Source organism: Accipiter gentilis, chromosome 24, assembly GCF_929443795.1.
Source record: "Accipiter gentilis chromosome 24, bAccGen1.1, whole genome shotgun sequence".
In the NCBI taxonomy this organism is placed as follows: domain Eukaryota; kingdom Metazoa; phylum Chordata; class Aves; order Accipitriformes; family Accipitridae; genus Astur; species Astur gentilis.
Genome location: NC_064903.1, coordinates 8,834,736 through 8,858,335, shown reverse-complemented (window position 1 = coordinate 8,858,335; position 23,600 = coordinate 8,834,736). Strand labels below are relative to the sequence as shown.

General features: G+C 43.3%; 1 protein-coding gene across 5 annotated transcripts in view; it reads right to left on the bottom strand.

Moving 5' to 3' along the window:
- NRK (Nik related kinase) overlaps positions 1–23,600 on the bottom strand; it is a 106,730-nt gene that overhangs the window by 14,132 nt on the left and 68,998 nt on the right. For 4 of the 5 annotated variants that reach the window (XM_049827567.1, XM_049827569.1, XM_049827564.1 and 1 more), the window contains 13 exons: positions 22,004–22,135; positions 21,116–21,183; positions 19,375–19,490; positions 16,335–16,432; positions 14,864–14,982; positions 11,009–11,102; positions 8,327–8,500; positions 7,530–7,659; positions 6,990–7,148; positions 4,570–4,713; positions 3,175–3,309; positions 1,016–1,116; positions 322–471 (listed from right to left, as the gene is read on the bottom strand). In XM_049827567.1, coding sequence (XP_049683524.1) covers positions 322–471; positions 1,016–1,116; positions 3,175–3,309; positions 4,570–4,713; positions 6,990–7,148; positions 7,530–7,659; positions 8,327–8,500; positions 11,009–11,102; positions 14,864–14,982; positions 16,335–16,432; positions 19,375–19,490; positions 21,116–21,183; positions 22,004–22,135 — 1,620 coding nt within the window. The remainder of the gene's footprint in view (positions 1–321; positions 472–1,015; positions 1,117–3,174; positions 3,310–4,569; positions 4,714–6,989; positions 7,149–7,529; positions 7,660–8,326; positions 8,501–11,008; positions 11,103–14,863; positions 14,983–16,334; positions 16,433–19,374; positions 19,491–21,115; positions 21,184–22,003; positions 22,136–23,600) is intronic. The other variant, XM_049827565.1, reaches the window with a different exon arrangement.

Genomic DNA, 23,600 nt, shown 5'->3' with positions numbered 1-23,600 from the left:
CTAAATTCATGTAGATATTATTGTGTCTTTGATTGCTTAAGTCCTAAATGTCCAGGATATATCGATTAAAAATAGTACTGTGTCCATACAACAGGCTTTCTGACATTAAGCCATTAAAACTGATACTCTAAATGTGATAAAAGCCTTTTAACACAACTTCAGTGTTACAAAAGTATGCGAAAAGTGGTTTTCTATTAGCTGGCATACAATAATTATTCTCTTACCCTGTCTCTTGAAATACAGCACAACTCTTAACCTGATCATCACCACTATACAGCCCAAAAACCAGAGGCAATTACATAATTTTTTGGAGTATCTTACGTGTGTTGGAAGGTACAGGTCATACACAGATCCAGAGTCCACATCAATAGCGTGAAAGCCTACTAGTGAGCCATATATGACTTTTAATCTTTGTCCATTTTCAACGGTCAGGTCAACTGACAGTGGTTTGTGATGAAGTGAGGTAAAGGACTGGAAAAAGAAAAATACACTATATAACACAATAAAACTGTTGGTTTACAGATCTACATATATGATCTTAAGAATTTTCAAAAATCAAAAGTTAGACAGCTATTTTTGTTAAATAATATGTTGTGTTTAAGGAGCTAAGTATCCATCAGCCACTGAGTTGCAAGGAGAGCTGGATAATTCACTTGAGTTTTGAAAAAAAATCCAGATTCTAGAAACGGACTAGGCAAAAATTACGCTGAGTACCGTTCATGTTTAATTTCCTCCTCCTTTGAGGGAAATCAGCATCAACTTTGTGAACTCCAATGCACGTTTTGGCCCAGCACTGAAACAAGTTATTCACATCTAACAGAATCGTGACTGTGACAGTTTTATGCCTGCCATCTCCAATGTACGTCAAACGAGCTACATTTTCTTTAAAAGAATATCCATTTTATCTTTAACTAGAAATAAATGTTATACAAAGCAACAAAAAGCAAAAGCAAAGAGTAGATGAGAGACAGTGAGAGACAGTGATAAATCTGAACCAAAGTGAAGTTTCACTTACCTTAAAAGCCATGAATTTGTGATAAGGCTTTGGAGCCCAAGCATAAACCTCCACTGAGTTTTTCAAAGCAATTACAAGGAATTTGATTCTCTCATATTTTACTGTAATACAAGAAGAACAATTCCTTAGGTACTAGACAGACGCTTAAATCAAAGACCATCTCATCACAGGAAATAATTTCAATGGACTACTTGTAGAGGTAGACATTATCCAGCAAGGGAGACTAATGGATTCTGGACATCAATGTTTAATATCACCAGTGACAATACCTTGACTGAAACCTATAGTTCATTTATTCTCAGTAAAGCCAGATGACTGTTAACAACATTTACATATTGCTTTTCATATATCTATAAAAAAAAATATATCTTACTAGCGAGAAAAAAAGGTCTTGACCCCACAGCTAAGCCAACCCTACTTTATTTTTCAAGTGTGAACATACACCAACATTGCTGGTTGTGAATTAGCTACTTTTGGAGGAACGGTGGTTGTCGGCTGAACAATTCTGTTACACTCTGCAGGATGAATTTTAATTTCATTGTTCATGTGTGGGGGTTAAATCCCCATGTGCTAGTGTGGGTGAAGGACTCCCACGTTTCTAAGATGAGTAAGCATTTAAGAGATGAGCAATTTCTCTAAGTTGATTAAGGTCATGTTGGTCCCATCAAGAATAAATGAAGAATCATGCATTGAAAATTAAGGCTTCTTTGTACATTGTCTTTTCACTCTGCCATAGACAAGCATTTGCTTTGGAAACAGAACACTAGGGTATCGCATCCTAACGCATTCACCCTTCATTTTATATTCAGTGTCTGCTTGGCAGGGATGTTTAAAAGATGCAGGTGTTATGCTACTGAAGTAAGGTTTGTTTTCTGTGGGAGAAGGGCTTGATCAGCCCTTGCTGCTTACAAAAGGAACAGTTCACACTAGCCAAACACACAGCAGAGGCATGAAGAGTGGGTAAGGATAGATGCCGGTCAGGAAAATCTCACATGGGCAGAGAAAGAAAAAAACCCCTAAACTCCATCAAAGTGCAGAACAGCACATCCTTTTCCTCTTCTACCTGGACAAGTGGCTGTAAAACCAAAGGTCAAGAAACAAGAAGATTCACCAAGAGAAAAACAGCGGCAGCTGTTTTGTCAAAGTAAGAATGGCTTGTCATATGTAAACACAGAAGCTCCTACCTAATTTTAGGATAACTATTTTTTTTTTTTTTTTTTTTTTTAAAACCACACCAAACCCAAAGAAGAGCAACTGAAGTGGAATATGTGGGTGCTTAGCTATAATCACAAAGAAAGTAACAACGCACATCTGTTTCACATTCTTTCTTGGATTTAACCGTTGCCACTTCTAAAGCAATGAACTTCTAAAGCAATGAAATACAAAAGCAAAAAAAATACCAAGCAAGGTATTTATGAGAGCCAGCCACCTCGCTGCCTCCTGCGCTCCTCTATATCATTTCTCTATTTGACTTTGAAAAAAGTGCCACTTTCACATACCATCTTTCACCAAAGCAAAACTTGGCTATATATCACACCCCCTCATGCAGTTAAATGACAGAAACTATCACAATACTGATGTTCATCTTCAAGAATGAACTGCCTGAAAGCCAAATAAAAGCAAGATGGTTTTTCAACTGCTATGGTACCATTTCCAGTGTGTAAGTTTAAACAAAGGTATATTTAGGTCTTTTATGATCTAGAGACAGGGATGAGCTGTAACACATCCAATCTGATCCACCTATGGACATCCTACAAATATGATTTACTAGCACTTCACTAGTCCAGTTTCTTAGCAGTTTCTCAGAGCCAGGAGGGAAGCTGAATAGCATGGAGGTGTAAAACGTCAGTCTAATTAAAACCTTAAGTAACTATGGAACTTCTAAACAACTGACTGAGCAACAGACCAGGGCTGGCAGTCTCTTCTTCCAGCCGTCACAGGGAATTCCAGTAAGATCATCCGGTAACTGCTGCAAGAAGAGATACTACCCGAGATGACAGGGAACAAAGCATCTGCCACGTTAAACAAGGAGGTTTGAAAGAACTCAGAGATGTTCAGCCCAATACAATCCTGAAACAGAGCTGAAGAAAAATGCTGGTGTCACAAGATGCAAGAGGATGATTAAGCAGCTCGTCAAGGGAAAACCAAAAAGTCCTTACCGACTTTGTAGTGTACGCAGCCTTCCAGGTCACCCACAGACACCCAGCCTTGCCGCTTTTCCACCTCTGGATCATTGCGCAAAATTTTATTTCTCAACCATGATAAGTAATATACCCTCAACTTATTCTTCTTCCCTAGGATTTGGAAGAGAAGACAGACATAATGCTTTAACTCACTGAAGTACAAACTCTCCCACACTCACGAAAACCCAGAGTTTTGTGACCTGGAGTACAGCGGGTCTTTGCGTGCCTCGTCAAGGTGAGAGAAGAGTCCAGCAGCACAAAAGAAAAGCCCTGTGTGATGGTGGCATGCAGGAGGGAACTGGAACATGAGCAATCCTACGGCATTTGGCACACGTGCGCTTACCTTGTGACTCAAGCTTCATGCAAGATTTTCACACCTGACTAAAATTCTTCCCTCAGGCCAAAGAATAAGTCTCTATAGATGCATGTATTACCAGAAATAATCAGCCTATCTGGCATTTACTCTTTGATGTGAAGGAAGGAACACAGGTATGGCCTACAATGGCCATTTTGAATACGTGACTCAATTAGTTCTAATTAACTGACAATCTTCATTACAAGCAGCTATTTTCTTTTGGATACCTTTCCAGGTGAGAATTCCTTTGTCATCTTTCATCTCAGTCAGTCTTTCTGTTGCTTTAGTTCGTAAGTACATAGGGTCAACAGCAGCCTGGGATCACAGGTTAGTCTAAAAGGGAAGGACTGCCCCACGTAAGCAACTGGACCTGGCACTATGGGACAAACGGCTCTCACCGTCACCTACCGCGGTGAGTCTGGATTGGAGACAAGGAGCTGCCATTCCTTGCTGGACTGACATCTCTGACCTTGTTATGTACTAAGCACCCTTTGAGGCCACTCTCACCCATGGGGAATAAGGACCTCAGTACCTTGCAGGGCAGAGTCCAAGCTGTTTGCCAGCAGAGGTTGAAGACGCTACTCCATTTAATGTTGCTGATGCTTTCTCAGCAGAGATCACTCTCAAGTTACTGCTCCTACATCTTGCTGAATACAGAATGAGCTCATTTAATGATATTTTAACAGAATTGCACTTAGGTGCTCACCCATCACAGAAACAAAGCAAACAGACTGACAAACTATAACTTGCTGAGAACCAGTTCGTTTTAAGGATATGAAACACTTCATACTTCCCACAAACCGTTTTACACATTAACCGGGTAATGAAATACCCCAAAGCCTCTCGGAGTTGAGAATTAAATGTTAAAAATTCAAGAGAGCTTTCCTATTAACAAGAATAACTGTCCTGTGATTTTCTGTAAGAGGAAATTCCTCAACCTAGTTTATAACCTAATTCTTCTTTTTAATTGCTTCCAACCCCAATGCAGGTCAGATACTTTTAGACACTGAACTAACCTGATATAGTAATTAGCACATTGAGTCCTTCCAGAACATCCATTTGCTGGAATCGTCTCCTTGTAATCAGCGAATAAACTCTTCCTTGCCCACTTCTGTCCAGCAGCCACAATCCATTCTCTGTTCCCACCAGTAAATTTACTCCTGTTGATACACAGAAAAAAGTACTGCATAAATCACCTAATAATTCAGAGGGCACTGAGTGTTCACTGTTTTGAGAACTGATTCTTACTTAGTCTCACTTAATGGTACCTGATAATTTCTCTGTTGATCTGTGGATGACCTCCCAGAAAAATGAATAGAAAAAAAAAGGATCTCACCATTACCGTTTTTACCCAGCAGAACACTTATATACTCGTGTAACTTGAAGGATGAGTAGTTCCGCTGAAGTCAATGTTGATTTAAATAAAAAGGAAAATGCTTTGTGAACTTGAACTTCTCAGGTGACCTTGGAAAGTGCCTGTGAGCACTGCAAAAGTTCCAGTCCAGCACCACTCCACTGGCAACACAAGAGATCCAACTAAATGATCTAAGGGTCTCTACCAATTAAAAAGGAAAAAAACCAACCAAAACAAAACACCAAAAATCCCCAAAAACCCCAAACCAAAAAACCCCCTCTTTTCCCAAAGACAACACTCAAATCACAGGAGGGCCAAACTTGTGGGAAGAAGGGCTGCTGTTAGGAGGAAGTGGAGTGTTTGTTTGAAAATGGTCTGTGTTTTGCAAGAGTGCGTTCAAATGCCAAATTAAAGGAGTGAATCCATCTGAAATCCAACTGCTCCCAAGGAAGCAAAGGCTCCAGTGGATTGCTGACATGAGAGGATGTCAAAAATTGTGTTCAGCTGGCATGACAGCTACGTTTCCTAATAGAACCTAATCAGGTTCTAAAGAAATGACATGAGGTATCCTGCTGTAACAAGCCAACTCCTCTACTGGCAATGGTCTGTGACAAGTACCTGGTGCTCTTCAGCCGCAAAGCACATTTAATTACAGACCTTACCACACAGCTCTGTTCTTAATTTAAAATCTTGGACTCCTACAAACATACATTACACAAAATCCGTGAAGCTGTAAATTGGAAATCTACATTTCCTTTGGATAATGTTTCATCTACTTCATTAATTTTCCATTCCAGACTCAAGAAGTGAGGAGGAGTAAAAGGCTGGGTGAGTCCCACAGAATACAACTGTTCTTCTGAAGTAGAAAGATGGTTAAAACAACTCAAGAGCTTAGCTAGTGTGGGACTGGGACAAGGTCTACAGTTGTTGAAAACTGGCCTGACTACACTCATCTTGGTTTTACACCATGTGAAGCTGATCCTGTAAAAAGGGTGATCCAGCGAGGTTCTGAGTAAGCACTGACAGCAGGAACTAAGGAAGCCAAGCTTTTGGAAGGACTGACGCTTGACCTTCTTCAGATTCTTGGAATACTTAACACACATGACAGCAAAAGGCTTCAGGTTTGGATTATTTCCACTGGGTCAGGTCTTAGTGCGATCAGCTGTACTCGTATGCGGCTATGACAAGAGTAAGTATCATGAGCCGTGTAAGTTACTCAAACATTTGCAACTTTTGGTTCTTCCAGTGAGCACAGTTTCAATTTGCTGCCTGATCAAAACATTTTCTCATTCTGATGCACAAAATCCTTTGCAACTTGTCCTGGTTTCAGCTGGGATAGAGTTAATTTTCTTTCTAGCAGCTGGTATAGCATTATGTTTTCGGTTCAGTAGGAGAGGAATGTTGATAACACACTGATGTTTTCAGTTGTTGCTAAGTAGTGTTTAGACTTAAGTCAAGGATTTTTCAGCTTCTCATGCCCAGGCAGCAAGAAGGCTGGAGGGGCACAAGAAGTTGGGAGGGGACACAGCCAGGACAGCTGACCCAAACTGGCCAAAGGGGTTATTCCATACCGTGTGATGTCATGCCCAGTATAGTAACTGGGGGCGATCACTGCTCAGGAGCGAACTGGGCATTGGTCAGCGAGTGGTGAGCAATTGCATTGCGCATCACTTGTTTTGTGTATTCCAATCCTTTTATTATTTTTGTCATTTTATTATTGTTATTATTATCATTATTAGTTTCTTCCTTTCTGTTCTACTAAACTGTTCTTATCTCAACCCATGAGGTTTACCTTTTTTTTTTTTTTTCTCTCCACCATCCCACGGGGCAAGGGGGAGAGAGTGAGTGGCTGCATGGTGCTTAGTTACTAGCTGGGGTTAAACCATGACACAACTGTATGTCGTCTGTTTGCCATCTTCTACCAGGAAGGCAGTGTCATGCGAATGATATCTACTCAGTGATCCGCTCCATGACTTTCTGACAGGAGAGGTGCAATACAACTGTAAAATCTGCCTGGCATATACTGCCAGCCTCTCCTGCTGCCTTCCCTCCATACACATCCCCAAGTACTTCTGAGCTTACCCCACAAAGCAGCACAAAGGACCTCCGAGTTGAATTTCTTCTTGTATTTACGAATTTCTGGACTGTCACTCTGTGGGCGGATATTTGTCGGGTTGACGTTGACAACAGAGCCCTTCCTTGCGTTTTCCCTCCTGACAGGTTCAGGTTTTGCACCAGATGCTAGAATGAAAGACATATGTAGGCATGAAAAATGTGAGTGTTTGCCTACATCTCACATTTGACCTGTTTATGGCCGAATGAAAGAAACCCCAGAGGGGTGAGAAAACACCTTGGGAACATTACATAGCCAGAGGAAAAAAACCAAAAAATCTGGAAGATTCCCCAAGCATTCCTGAGTAAACACTGTGGTAACAGCAGAGTAGAATAAGCCACATCTGGAAGAAGGGCAAAAGCCGTACAATGAAAATTCATAGCGATGCGGAGTTTCAATTTCTGGAAATGTTACTAAGAATTTCCATTTCCAAGCAATTGGCCCTCCCCATTCCCAAAAAGAAAGAAACCAGGAGTGACATTTTTATGAGAAGGGTAAAGCATACTCACGAGAACTACAGGAAGGTCCTACTGGACTGGTGGGAGGGGTGATTGGCAGAAGTCGAGGATCTATGAATGCAGTAAACGATGCTGTGGACGATGTACTGCTCTTTGAAGGTGTGCTTTCAGTGCACGGGGCCTACAATGAAAAACAAGAGCGACTTCAGGAAGACGATGCTAGGGGAGCAGACAGCACACAGCGGTGCAACGCCTCCGAGGTTCAGAAGAAATGGCACGTGGCTTGCTCAGAGATGATGAGCAGTCTTAAAGCAGGAGATACACGGTACAAATTCAGCGACGGAAGGGGAGGCCTGAGCAGGGAGTTTAGCCAGGCACGGCGCTGAAATAACCAGTCCCCAGAAGAAGAGCACGTCGTTCGCTCCCTCCTGTCTCACCTGCGACAGGGCACTGCTCAAATCTCTTCGCAGCGAGGAGGACACCGCTGCCTCAAGTAAGGCAGTTTTTAAGACATGACCCCTGACAGAGCCGTTATCTGCCCCCAGTGACGCATTTCTCCCCAGGAGACCCTCACGGCGGTGTAAAAGGGGGAAATAAAAGGGAAGGAAAGAAAAGGGAGCAGAGAGAGAGATGGGGGCAAACAAGCGGAACAATAAAATCTGTTAGGGAGCTCAAGATTTCTTCTCTGTCCCCTAGATAAAACTTCTAAAGAAAAGAAGGGATGTGGTGAAAAATCTCATCATAAAAAGAGACAGGACAGGTGAAGTTAAAAGGCTCTCAATCTCAGGCTCCTAAGGGCTGGAGGAAAACGATGGTACAATTCATTTGATCTGTAATTTATCTCTTACCTTACTCAGAGGTTTGTTCTGAGTTTCCTGGCTAGTCAGTGGCACTTTTGGTGGGTTCACGGAGGAGTCTGAAATTTGGCTTTGCTGGAGGAGATCTGGCAGGAGATAGTTCTGGTTGTTTATACTCCAGAGGCCTTCTTGGGGGCTAGAAATTTGTTTCCCTAGAATCTGATCCTGCACATGAGAACATACGGTTAAACTCCACATTTAGCATACTTCCAATGCACTATGCAACCCTGTTAATTAGGACAATAACTAATGAGCTTATGGGAGGGGTGCTCTGTGTGATGCATCATGGAAAGACAAACCCTACGGAAAGATTAAAATAAAAAATATAAATACAAAAGTGTGTGGCAAACACTGGAGACATCAACACTGGCTTCCACTTCTGAAGTGCTCCACAAAGGCTCCTCACCTACATTACCTCAACCACAGGTAAAGAAGCAACTTCATCCTCAGAGACGCTTGAGACAGAATCAAATGACTTGTCCTAGCACTCTGATCTGACTTCTACCTACCACGGTCACAAGTAGGTACTGCTTGATTCTTGACCTGCATTTAGTTCCAAGCCCCTCACCATTCATTTCATTGCTACTTTCCATTTACTGAATTAGGAGACCTTATTGTAGAATGACATTCAGCAGGATCCAGTACCATTTCCAGTACAATGATGTTTGGTACTGCAGACCTCCTTACAGGATCCCACCAGCCCCAAGGAAATACTTGAAAACTATACAAGGTGTGAGGCACCGCACAAGCTCTCTCCCCGACAGCACAAAATACCGAGTCAGAGGTCGGTTTCTGGGAATACATGGCTGAAAGCTTTGAGAGGACGAAAGATGGGATGTATAAAGCGAGCGGTGTCCCAGATGGCGAGGGCAGTGCAGAGGGATCTACCCCTGGCTGTGATCAGTCAGGGTACCTGAACACCATTGGCACCGGAACGTAGAGTGACAGGAGTCAAGCGCTACACTAGAAAATTCCTCCTAAATTACACCGAAGCAAAAAGCACCACCAAACTCGAGCAGTTTCTGGCTGGTTGAATTTAAGGCAAGTCTGTGCATTATACTGACTTTGATAAACAACCTACCGAAATCAGATCAGCTATTTTGAATGCTGGCCAAAATATGAAAAAGAAAAAAAAAGTAGACAATTCTAAATAAAAAGACATTTGCCTTTTAAAAGCCAAGTAATTAACTAGAAATCAAACTGATGCTCTAAGTATTTAACATTTTAATTTAGATACAAAAAACCCAACCCAAACCAAACCATACACGTCAGTATTCAAGATTAGGGAATCAAGCCATGGAAGGAGGAGTTTTTTTCAGTTTTGAGTCAGGTTCAGCTAACTGAGCCAAACCCCCGTTTGAATCATTTGGTACACCCTAACCACTTCAAACCAGCTCATGCTGATGGGCCGGGGAAAGGGATGTTGGACATGACATGTCGTGGAGACTCATGATGGCTGTGGTTGGTGAAACAGAGGTGGGGAGGAAGGATAGGAGTCTCTGTGAGAAGGAGGGAGAAGACTGGAAGGCATCAGAGAGATTTGTGAGGAGAAGTGGCAGTCATCTGCCTGTTCTCCCTCCCACACTGTCCTCCCCAAACCCACCAGAATGTGACCTCCACTCTTTTCCATCCTCCCTCATCCTCAATCTGGGCCTCGACAACTCCATCCTTCTCCTTTCCCTCAGGCAGCCCATTTTCAGTGCCTGGATATCAGGGGAAAATCACTGGGCTGATTTTGCCACAAGAAAAGTACTGGCTTTGCCCCGTTTATAATTACTTCTCCGAGGCAGGGTCTTTTTTCCTCGAAGATGGTGGGACGAAGGCAAAGTAGGAGTCCTTCCCCAGTCAGGAAGGATGCCACTCTGGTCTGAAGCTTAGAAATCACACCAGAGGTACAGAAAAGTCCTTTTTCTTCCTAGCCCTGCCACAGCTCACACAAGCAGCTCTGGGGAAAACATCAGTTTCACAGCAATTTATTTTCCCTATCTGTGAAATGAGAGTACCCTCAGCAATATGTGAGAAGTGCTCTGATGCCGAGTACAAGTCTTATTACTGTAATTTTTTTTGGTTTCCAACCACAAAGAACATTGTTCTGCTTTGTCCGTCTTCATCTTTTCTGCACTAATATTTATCACAGGGGAAAATCCACATGACTTGAAGTCTCTGCTAGAAACTACAGCTGGGAAGGAACCACAACATGACACATGAGAAGACGACGTGTATTTGTGCTAAGCCAGCAGGGAGAGATGAAGTGTTTTTCCCTCTCTTCTGATAATATTTTAAGTAGTAAGCAGTAGTTCTTTTTAAATTGGAACAAAAAAGTCAAGATTTTTAAAACTAGCAACAATGCACACCAACAATAATCAACAGTATTGCTTTTTGCAACCTACCCAGTGCCTTCAAGAAATACATTGACATCAGAAACTACTACCGGGTCAGTAACAAGGACAAAGAAAGAAGTGCAATTTCGTAGGTAAATGTAAGCATTTTTACAGGAAGCACAGAACCTGAAACTACACATTTTTTCAAGGCTTATAGCTATAATTTGCAATGACAGAGCAGGACTTCAGAGTGAAAATGCTGCTGAGAAGAAATGGATACAGTGTTTATCATGCACATTAATGATCCTACTCCCCCCCACTGTACCCACCCCCTTACAAATGGCCAAATTACCTTCTGTTCTGCGACGGTGCTTTGGGGTTTCAGTTCAATTCCATCTGGTACTCTCGTCCTTGAGAAATCTGCCACTCTGCTGCTTAGCAGTTGCCTGGTAACAAACTCCAATTAATGAACAGAACTACTTCAGGGGGGAAAAAAAAAAAAAGCCCCCAAAACCAAAAAGAAAAAAACCCCACATACACATGTTCAAAAGTGAGCATAATTAACATCCACTAGTTACACTTAAAGGTTCTTGTACAAAAGCAAGCTGATTAGTCTGTGGATGTGCCTGAACGGACTCGAGCCTGAGGACCACTCACACACAGCAGGAAGCTCTCCCCACCTCGACGGAGAGCATCCCTTCATCTCCCTGCATCTCACCCAGCATTTTTCAGACACTGCATGGCTCAGGCAAGCGAGAGCCGGTCCCTCAAGCTGTCATTTGAAAAGTGCCCACTTCAAAACTTCTCCTGTCTCCCCTCGTACGCTCTCCTGCTGGGTGCAATTATGAGCCACCCTGCTCTCCAGAGAAAGCATCAGCTGCACTTGCGAGGAGAAGAGCCGCTGCTCCGCTATATGCTGGTATCAGGGACCTCTCTGCCAGTGCCTACTGGGACAGGCTACACTGGAATTTCAGACTGTGAATCAGTCCCTGAAACATGGACCTCCTCACCTTACGTACAAAGAAACAAAGAAAATGTTGCCCAGTGCACATAGAGACAGAACAACGTAAGAGCTGCTAGACTGGCTGGCACTGAAAGCCCACCTAGTCCAGTATCCTGTCTTCAACAGTGACCAAAAGCAGATACCTAAAGAAAGAGTAAGAAGAAGGCAAGCATCTCTTGTGATATACGCCAGCATACTAGCGCTTCCTACACAACCACTGGAATATTGGCATTTTAAACTTTTTCACCCAAGTGGGATAGCCTCAAACTTCTGCCAGTGAGACACTGGCCCCATTTCTGTGCATTTCTACCCCACATTATTTATTTATTCCACTTATTTATATTCATTTATTTATTACTGCAATCCATTTAGGCCTATTACACTTGTGCCTCCTTTCCAGTAATTATACAACTGACTGCATTCAGGATCCTGGTGTGAAGGGCTCTACAGTGCTATGTGACAACTGGTAGGAGAGTATACAGTTTTGGGTTGTTTTTTTTAAATGTTGCCCAATGTGATAACAAAGGAGGTTTGGTGAGAGAGCTACCAACTCAAGATGGTTGTGAAGGAGCAGAAGTTTTTGTGGACTTTTTTGGTTGAGGTTTTTTTGGTTTTGGGTCATCCTCCCCCCCCCCCCCCCCCCCCCCATGGGATGGGTAAATATTTGCATACTAAACTTAGAAGGAATGGCAAGATATGGAGTAGGATCAATGGTGAGTACAAGGACCTGTTCTTATCAGGAAAGCAAGCAGCAGCTGCTTTTAAATGACGTCAACCTCCCACTTCTTAGGGGAGAAAGTAAATCCTAGCCAAGCATATAACTGCACCGACCTTGTCCAAATTTTGGCAGGGAACAGCATACAAAGAGCAGAGAGGGGAAACTGAACTATACAAAATGAGTCCCAGGAAACTCAAGTGTTTTAGGGGGGATTATGAACGCTGCAGGCTTCAGAGGAGGAAGCACTCTCAGTAGAGTTGAGAAATTAGCATCAATGGAATAGATATGTTATACAAGCAGGTAAGATGCTGGATCACATACACTGACATCCTTTCCCTAAAAAAAACACCTGGTGTACGTGAGGAAGAATTCTGGCTCATCTCACTGACAAGAAAAACAAGACCAAAAGTTGTTTTACTGGTGAAAGACAGCTGCCCTTAGTCCTGGCTTCCTCAGAAATGAGCCTTCTCAGGGTGGTTAACAGGATTTGTCCAAGAAAACACGAAGCTCTTTCTCTTGCATGCGTGCATGTCCCAAGTCTAGTCCCGCTGGGCACCTCCAGGAAAGCTGGAGCGTGGACATCAAAAGCTGTTCCACAGCCCAGGCAAGAACAAAAAAACCCCACAGATTGTTTTCAATAGCCAACTAAAACTTGTCCCAGGGTGTCTCAGCCAAAGCCCACACAGAAACACTCGTACAGGATGCAAGGGGCTTCAGATCCTGCATTCACATGCTTTAGATGGCAAGAAAAACAAAACCCTTCACTTTCTCCAGAATATGCAAAGTTTCAAAGCTGGCTGCTGCTTTCACTTCGATCACTACCCTTTTTGCTATTTACTTGGTAGTAACCAGGACGTATTTCCCAAAATATCTATCTTTTATTATAAGTGACGTTCAGCCGAGGTGAAGGGACTTTGTTATACTTTTGATTATACTTTTGATTTTACAGGAGTTCTTGCAGTAGCTGTGTGCACAGGACGGCAAACCTGACGGGGTTCATCCTGCTAATTCCAATTCTCTAGAGGACTGGTGGATCTCACACACAGAGGAGATGCAAATCATACATGCAGACTTCCAAAGGCAGTGATACCACTCCTTCAAATCATTACAGCATGCAAGGATCACAGCAATCTAACACTTACACAGCAAAGTCATTGCTACAGGGCAAATCCATATTTTTATGTAGAGTCTTTCTGAGGTCTAGGATGAATTCTATGACCTAGAGTGAATAAAACTTTTTACAGATCAGAATGAGGTGGTTTGGAAGAGGAGCAGTAAGAAAATAAAGGCATTACAGTAAAAAGACAGCTCTTTCAGGTGCACTGAATAAGCTACAAGATTTTTAACATTCTCCCTCCTCATCCCTCAGCTTTGAAAATGAACTTCAGAAATGCAAATCAGGAGCATATGCAGGCACAAAAACTCTACCTTCCTCAGAGCAGCAGAGGGGAAAGGACTGGTACCAGGCCAACACAGTAGCTTGCCAACAGTGCTACAAATCTGTGCATCTCTTCCTGAAGACTGACAAAACTGCATGTGCAATTATGTCAGAAGAGCAAGAACCCCATCCCCGAGAGCTCTGTGGCCCTGTGATGCACTTCAAAGTAAATCCTAGAACTTGAATTATACTGAAGTCTCTTTGCAAGAAAATTAGAAGTTTCATTCATCAATACTAAAAAAATAAATTCTGTTTGCTCTTCCCAACAGCAGGGCTGGCCAACTGATCCCTTGACTCTCTTTTACTTGGACTAGCAAACTATTCACGCACCATTATTTCTCAGCAGAATACACATTTTGCATGACAGGTAAACACCACAAGATGTCAGTCACAAAATCAACAAGAGAAACTGGAAAGCTAGAGAGAAACAGTTCAGGTGAGATCAGCTTGGTACAAGCCGCAGCATCATCTGCACAGCAATTGTGCAAAAATAACAATCTTAAAAATACAGCAAATTTTACAAAACCAAATCCTGCTTATGCTATCTGCTCATTATAAACAGCCCTGGTGAAGGAATCAACTTTTCAGCAGTAATTATTTCTCCCGGAGTGAAGAGACTATCTGAACACAAGGGTCATGTTTGCCTTGCTTTTTTCACCGTAACCTGTATTTAGCATGAAGGCATACAGTTTTCTTTCCCTCTCCTTTTTTCTTTCAAAAATTCCATTTAAACGTAGATCAATGTGAAGTAATCTCTATAAAAGCACTACCTATTGATATTCAGTTAAAACGAGACATTTCCTCATTGTCCCAGGGCAGCAAGTCATCAAAGCTTATTAGACTGCATACATCTGATGAAGCAAACATTTACCCCCGGGAGTTCATTACAGTGTGATTAAACTGCTTAATTACAACTGGCATAAATGACCGATAGTAACTTCAGAGGGGAGGTAGTATTTACGTATGCCAACTTTTTCCAGATATTTAGAAGTGAGTAATAAAAAGGAAGAAAATAGTAATAATAATAAAAAAATAAAATCAAGCCAACCTTGTGTGGTTCATGTCATCTTCATCGCTGCTGCTGACTTCATCACTTGATGAGGAATAGTCTGCTGCTTTTAAGAATGAGTTGGCACCATCCTTCCCCTTCGCAAAGGAGCCTGGACTCTGAGTAAAGAAAACTCAGTTGATTTGTTTTCTCATGGAAGAAGCCATCGCTAAACAGCACGTGCAGTATTCTACTGTCCCAGCAAATACAGTTATTGTCACTTCCACACCAAAAAAGCTTTATTAGGAAGCTGATGCTCTTGTTGGTCCATCGCACGTCGGTATTTCACACAGGAAAGCGACCTAAGCCAAAACACCTGATTTTCCTAAAAGCTGAAAGGTGACTAACTTTAGTTAGTATGTTATTTTGAATCTCAGACATTTATGATTCAATCTTCGCACTTTGCAGGAGCATAGACGTACTTCCTTTTTTTTTTTTTTTTTTCCACAAGAAAAGCAGTGCTCTGCACCAGGACTAAAGGGTTACACAAGCCTGAGTTTCGTTCTAGCCCTGGACTACCCCGAGGCTTGCGGGGCCAAGCCTGAGCTCCAGCTGTGCCCGCGCAGACCTGGTACAAAGCACCTTTGGGCTGGCAAGGCGATACCAGCACAGCCACGGCTCGCACCCACAGAGCGGTTAGACACCCCAGTCCTACGGGAACTCACCTACAGGGCTCCCACACTATTGGCAATGGCCTAAACACAGAGTCGTCTTCAAAACTCCGGTCCCTGACAAGGCAGGAGGGGTTGGGGACCCCGGTAAGCTCCAGTTGTCCCCTGCTGCCCCGCTCTCCATCCATCCCCTGGAGCCACCCGGGCTTGCCTGAGAAATTTTAAAATGCCAAGCATCCCGCAAACTTTTAAAATGCCAAGCATCCCGCAAACTTTTAAAATGCCAAGCAGCTCACATCTGAGCTCTTGCACAAGGCACCGTGAGCTCCAGTTGTCGGACAGGCACCCCGCAACCCCAAACACCACCAAAGAAAAGAAATGCCTCAGTAAATAAGGCGGAGAAATAGCAATCATCCTTCCCATCCGCGGCACGTCAGTGAGCCAAGAGCCAGGACAGTCTTGAGTGTGTCACAGTCCTGTAGCGCATATTCCAGACAGTTACACACTGGATATTTGCGCAAGCCACCGGCACGGTCTTGACTTCTGGGTCGTATGACAACCCATCAATGACTTCGTGAAATACTGAAGAGGTACCCTTCATTTCTAAAGATCTATGATCAGACGGGCTCAGGAAAACTGAACTCTCTGCCCATGACCTGAGCTGGACACAAGTCAGACCTGGACAGAAAGCTGACGAGACACGTTAATGCAGCAGTAACCTGAGCCAGACCCACACAACCTCTCAGGTGGTCTCATTAGCTAGCAAATTCAAGCACCAACAGGGAAGCTATCTGCATAGACATTCCCTCAGTGAAAACTATGAAAACATAAAAAATATCGGTGGATTTAGAAGAACCTACTGCAATCTGGCCTGGATGAGAAACTTTTTCAGACTTCTTATGCAGCTGCAAGTGGTTCTGGGACAAAGCGTTCTCTGCCTGGGCTGGTCCGGGATTCCCTGAAGAGAGGGGAAAAAAAAAAAAGTTTCTTTTTTCAAATGCATTTGCAGCAGTGTGAGAGAGGGGACCGGTAAGACAGAGAGGGGACCAGTAAGACAAGCACATGTAGTTACCACCCAAAAGCACACACCAGCCTCTGCTGACAAACTTCTTTTTTCCCTTTGTTGCAAAGGGAAATCTTTTTTCCTTGTTTCCCAGTGGTTTTGGATGCCACAATATTATGTATATAAATTGATACTGGCGCAGTTTAACGCTGCAAGAGTAAGACAAGCAGACCAAAACCTTAGCAACACACTCCCACTGCACACCAGCAACAGTTCCACGGACTGCAAGGCAGCTTGCAAGGGAAAAGGGCAAGGGCATGCTAATCCCTTCCTCTGACCCTGTTCTTGAGGGGAGACAGCTCATCATATCAGTAACTGCTGGTCCTATTCCAGCACTAAAGGTGTCACCCAGCTCCATGCCTGTGACTGCAGACAGGGAGGTCAGGGAGATGGGTACAGGAGCCCGGACCCCCCATGCACATTTTTATGAGCAAACAGACATGCTGCAAAGATCTGGCCTTTGTAAAACTGTTTGCACAAAAACAGTCTAAAGAATCTGATTCTCCAAACCCCTCTGGGCTGAGGGCAAACAGCTGCACTAAGCTCCACTCGTGAGCATGGGGTCAAGCTAAAAGCAGAAGAGGGTTCACCACTTCCCCCAGCACCACAGGGAGAACCATTTTCCAGTCCCTGCTTCCCTCAGGGCCCATGAAATGTCACTTCCCAGCTCCCACTTCCACTCTGCGCCGTGGGGAAGTAGGTAATAACAGCCCTCGTTTCTGCAGAGAGCACTTGGTTTCCAACGCCGCGGGCCAACTCAGGGCCAGGTGGCACCTTGGGATGCTCTGCCCAAGGTCAGGTACGGGGAGCAAGGACGCTGCAGCACGATGCCTCCCTCCCAGGTGGCACGGGACCTGCACTTGCCACCACGCTTGCCCAGCTATCGAATACCCAAGCAAAAGAGGCTAGAGGAGCTGGAGTCCATCTGCACGTGCTGATGCCACGTGAGGAGGGATGCTTGCAAATAATTAAGCGTATCCTCCCTTCCAGTGCCCCCGCTGCCCACAAAGCCACCTGCGAAGAGCAAAAGGAGCCTTGGAGGGAAGCCGTCTTCTGCACGCAATTCCTGATACAAGCAAAGGGAGGGAAAGAAGACGTGCCCTCACCCTGCCACTGGGACACACTAGCCAGTTCAACGTCTACCTCGTTCAGCAATTTCTCCCACGACTATCCCACTGCTACCAACAGGACTCCTTGCAAGTGAAGGGGGGAGAATTCAAGCTCACACAAATTAGGATTTGTATTTGGTAATTTATCACAATGGCCTCATGTATTCATGCATTTTGCAAAGCTTTTAAAATTCAGAATTCCTTATTGGTCAATGAGTACCTAAGCAACTCAGCAGAATTATTAGCTTTAAAGTATTTATAGCCCTTTCCTGCCCAATTCATTATCCCTGTGGGTTTGGGAAAGCAACAAACTCTTTCTGGAACACCATATGCCAGAACTAGCTGTAATTTAATGACACTTAAGAACCCAAGGAGACAGTTTAAACCACAAGGGAGGTTTTCTATTCTTTCCATTGCTGGTGAGGTTTTCATTTCCCCATGCCAAAATAGCACAGGAGTTACACATCATGCAGGCATTGCTAAGTTGAGCTGGGCTGTTGGATATTGTTCATCTCTATGCTGTTATTCAAACATAAAATGACATAAGAGCAAAAAGAAACAAAAGCCAAGCAGTTTAAAGCGTGCTTTGGGTTTCTCTTGAAGCAAAGCTTCCTGTTCTGTGTAGTTAGTGAAAGCAAAACCGGCTTGATTGTATAAGCGTAATAAGCAAGCAATTTGTTCTTCATTTATCAAGGGCTTGCAAATTAACAATGTAAGCCTCAGTTTAAAAATAAATGACCTCAGCAGCTCATTGGTGTGGTTTCGGAACATTTTTAGCATCCACTCTGCTTCCAATTGGGCGTGATTCCCCATGTCCCCCATCTTTAGTAGTCAACCTGGATGCAAAGCGTTATAACACACCACTGCTTTGCAAGGAGCAATAGAAGAAATTGCCCTACAGTTGACCCACAGAAAGCACCTTTAGGAATAACAATAGAAGAACAAAGCTGTCCACTTCTGCTCCATGCCACCATCTGCCAGAATCTCAGGTCATGTCTTGGGAACCAGTCTGTACTGCAAAAAATCTGCACAACCACGGGCAAGCCCACTGCATTCCTACATAGCTACCAGTGATACCAAGACAGCTTACAAAGTTGCACTTTGCTTAAATTGGATGAGGCTACCTCCACCTTTTAACTTCTTTTGCCTTTTTTTTTTTTTTTTTTTGCAGTTCCACTATCTTTCCGCAAATAAAAGAATATTGGAGGAATGTTTCATAAGATGTTGTACAGAGAGTCTTACACTTCCTTCAGCTAGTACATTATTAGAGTGCAGAAATATTAGTGTACAGCAACTGCTCATCTGTATCATCATATCAGTGGGCAATGCAAAAAAGCAGCATACGGTTATGCAGAAAATGCCAACGGGTGAAACTAGTTTTGAATTACATCTGTATGTCTGTAATGTTGGCTCTGCTGAGTTTCAGTGCATAAGTGCATAAGTCAATAAGTGCAACAGAACTGATTTTTTTCAATTCTTAATTGAGGCAACTCAAACTTTCTATACGGAAATATGTTCACAGTTGCTTTTTGACTCAAAAGAGGAAGTGTTTATATTTGAGGAACATGGAACCATAAAATCGAGAGAGCTTTCAAAAGCCTATCACCAGAAGACATCGTTTAAAAAATATCCCATTTGCAATGCAGCACTTGACACCCTGCAGAAGCCTGTTCCATGTGACAGGAATTTTGCACATTTTGACTGACGAATCTTTGACTTAGGAATCACCTGAGGTTGACCGGCTGCTCTGATGAGATCCCATCTCCCACTGCTTATTGCCAGGAGTGCTGCTGCTGCTGTTTAGCTTCAGAGCGTGTCCCCCGGGGGATGACTGATGAGTGCTACTACACAAAAAGACAAAAAGCAGATCAGACTATCTTGCATGCAGGAACACAGACTGGAACAGACCTCCTAGGCCACTGATTGAGTTCCCTGCTGTTACTGTATGATATAATATTCTTGACAAACAAAAGTTTTATATTCCTTGCTGCTCCAAGCAGGGCCACCCAGTAGTGAGAGCAGAAGATGGAGGGGACAGTTTCCCCTGGGCAGTCATTCTGGCAGATTACAGAGATTCCCAAGTCATTACAAAATATCCTACTACATGTACTTCTCCCTTGGCCGCTTCACATTTTTGTCACTCCCGATTCCAAAATCTCATGGCTTTTACAAATAATGAAACCTGCTCCAGTACCCTCCTAGAAGATACGTCATCACCCACTTATCAGTGGAAAAAGGAACGCATCGGACAGTAAAACTAGCTACCAAGCCTGTGAAGAAAAACAGCGGCTCCCCCAGAAACCCAGGCTCAGAAGCCACTCGCTTGTAACACTGTGGTTTACTTACATGTTTCTTTTCTGCTTTGCCTCCTATAGCTCCCAAGTAGAGAGCATTTAGGGCTTGACTTCACTTTAAAGTTATTTCAGATGATGTTTCTGACTCTGGCTCATCAGAAATGCTGCACATTATTTTGTTACGTCAGCTAAATCTACCTTCCTTTCAAATCCCTCCAATCCTCGTTTCTCACAGCATTATGTTCCCTGATTAGACATCCAGTGGGGGCTACTCTTTACCGCTGAGCTCTCTGCATCCTTGGTCTTTTCTCCTGGGATATTAAAAAGGTACACTAGCCTTAAGGGCAGACTGCCCAAATAGTTAAGATACATCTACAGACAGCCTGTTCAAGCCACTACCAGGCGGAATAAAGCTACAGGCACAAGCTTCATGAGCTATAATTGTAAGTGCCTATACAAGGAGCTGGGGCCAGACCCCCACTTGCCGAAGTATCTGGGCACCTAACTCCCCTTTGAAACCAGCGGTGCCTGTGCTGATGGAGAGCATCTGCAAGAGCATCCAGGCAGCCCCGAGCAGCACCGCTCACTCTGCCATCATCAGTGTCAATAGGCTACGGTCTCAAGTAACCTGCACCTTCAACAGCCACTCACTCTAATGCGAAGGGAAAAGTAAAGCATCGCCAAATCACAAGAAGTTAAATGACCGCACACCACGCTGCCCGCTAACCGGGAAACGGACGCGCAACTTGGGTGCAAGCCACCTGGGCATGCCAAACAGGCTGAACCAAATGAAACGACTCATGGCAGGAATTATTACAGATGGACCAGCCCTTGTATTTTAAAAATACTGCTTTCCAGCAGAAGACAGAACTAGCTTGCATGAAAATGAGATCTACAAGAGGCTTGTTTCTCTTTAAATCAGTTACATCAATCATTAAAAAGGAAGCTGGCTTAGACGCTTCCTTCAGGTTTAAGATCAGGAAGTTTGGTTAGTTATTTTTGTGGACAAACTGACTCAAAAGACAAAATAATTATAACTGCTATTAAATGAGGTATGAACCCATGTCCATTTTGGTCTTCCTGAGGTTATGGCTTTGTTTTTAATAAATTAGCTTTAGTTTTCCTATTGACAATAAATCAGCACTAGTATAAGCATGAAACACTTAAGAGCTTACCTTGAAAGGCATCTCTGATGGCCAGGCTGATCCCTGATGTAAAATTTAGAGGTTGTCCTTTCTGGAACCTTAAGGATTTAATCAAACGTTTTAAGGTTGCTACTGGTATTTTAGACTTAGTTAATAAACCTAATGCTTACCCAGTACTAATGCAAAAATAAGACTAACCAACATAAATGAATGATGCTTCAGTGGGACCTGTGGGGAGATCTTCCATGTTGTCAATACTGGAAGCTGCAAGTCAGCAGCAGGTGCTTACAATTTGCTCCAGGCCTGTGCAATCTATCAGGGCACAGACTGCAAGTGGTTTACATCTTTCCTTAGAGTCAGCATTATTCTTGGTCAATATTTAAAGCAGACAGGGAAACGCACCTGCAGTCACTTAACGCGGCTTTCCTTAGGTGGTGGATTACCTTATGTTGCTACCACAGGGCTGGGGGAAAAGACACACAGACCCCCCCCTCCCCAGCTGCAAAGTAATAAAATGAACACATGCACATACACATCCACGCACAAATATTCTCATACTTGTTCTTAGAAATTCTGTTAAAAAGAGAAATAAACCATCACCTGAACTACACAAACGAATGAGCTCTTTTGCAGCAAGCCAGATTTTTCACAGAAAGGGCAGCTACAAATACTTGGTCTAACAAAAGAAGCATATCTGCACTCGCAGATCCCACAGATACTATATATATAAACTCAGAACACTGACCCGCTTATAAATTTGTATCTTCATTCTAGATTACTGAGACCCAGTTAATGTACAAGCAATGAGATTTTCACTGAGTTTCATCAAGTCCAGAGGATGGATACTACACAGTGCAGGGGAACCAAGTAGAGTGCTATTAACCACCGACAGTGCCAAACACCCCGAGTTTCACATACCTTTGGGGGTTGTTCTTCATTTTGATTCATGCTCCAGAATACATCGTCCTGCACAGGGCTGAGTGGTGTCGTCACCATATCTGACAGTGAACTGCTGTGGTACACATCCTTACTAGCCCGGAAATTTTCACACTTGAAACAAATGAAATACACGTTGAATTGTACTTCCCTGCCTAGGTAACAGGTCCCAATCTCAACAGATATCATTGGCTCTGTTTGTGAGATCAAATTTTTAGTAAATGTACAAGGAGTATTTTGTGGATACAGCCCTACTCACCTTGTTCACTGTGAAGTAAGTTATTCACTTCCAGCATGTTAGCATGTTAGGCACAAATATTTCAAGGTGAAGGGTACAATAAAAAGATACAGTAAAAACATCTATGCTGTACATCTATCTCCCCTTCTTAAATTTATGGAGAAGCTAATAGGTTATTGGCAACACATGGCAAACTAGTTAACTGAATGATGCAAAAAATACTGTGGAGTACGTATATTTCATTCAAACCTGACCAATGCTTCCAGTTCAGAATTTAGATAAGTGTAATCACTTGGGGAACCCACCTCCCCTAAGGTAGATGTTGACTTCCAAACTAGTCTTTGCAAGCCCACCATCAACCCAGAGTCAATGGAAAAAAACTGCCAGCTGGAAGCACTTTCAACGCTCCAGTGGTTATGAAGGTGCCCTGGCCCTCCTCTGCAACAGATTTTTCAAATACTTGAAAAAAATCAAAACCTGAAAATTCAGTAAGAAAGAAATAAGAAACTATGCTCAGACTACACCTCGTGGGTAGTCACATCCAGGTGCTCCCATTGCGACCACCTGTGTTTAAAAGATATCTTCAAAGGTATGAAATTAGAGCATTAGGATAGGAAATGCTCTAATCACAGTGGGGGGGGGCAGGGAAGAAATCAAACCACTTCCTGACAAAGTCTTCATTCCAAGGGAACCATAAGTAAGCAGTGCAAAACTCAAGCTCAAATACTCAAAATTTGGTCCTCTGATTCTTTCTGTATTTAAAAGAAGAAAAAAAATAAAAAAGAGAAAAGAAGGAAAGGTCCTTTAAAATCTACACGCTAATGATCTATTACAGTGGCATCTTCCAAAGGGAAAGAAAGGCAAAGAGCTAAAAACGTCAACTGAATGATCCTCCCTGAAATGAGAAATCCTCTTGGACAGAAGACCGAGACAGAACACACGAAAATGCCGAGTGAGCTGGGCCCGTCTTGAGGGATTGCTACGCTAGAACCAATTCAATGCTACAGCAATAGAAAAAAATATTAGAGAAATGCCTCAAGGTATACCACTTTGTGCTTTATCCCATCAGATCTCCCACGCAAAGTGAGACCGGGGCTCTCCAGAGACACCGGCACCTCGCAGGAATGCGACGGGCTGGCGACCTTCCCGCGCTGGGAGGCACCTCTTCCTCAAATGCGTGGCAAGACCAGCATCCCCACCGCCTGCAGGCCTAGCAGTTTTTGTCCGAGTCAAAGTTCAAACTCTTGTGCCCAACTGAGTTACTGTAATTCAGAGCAGAGGCGGCTGCAGTTCAGTTTCCCCAAGGAATGACTCAGAGGCATACTTTATTGGTTTATCAGC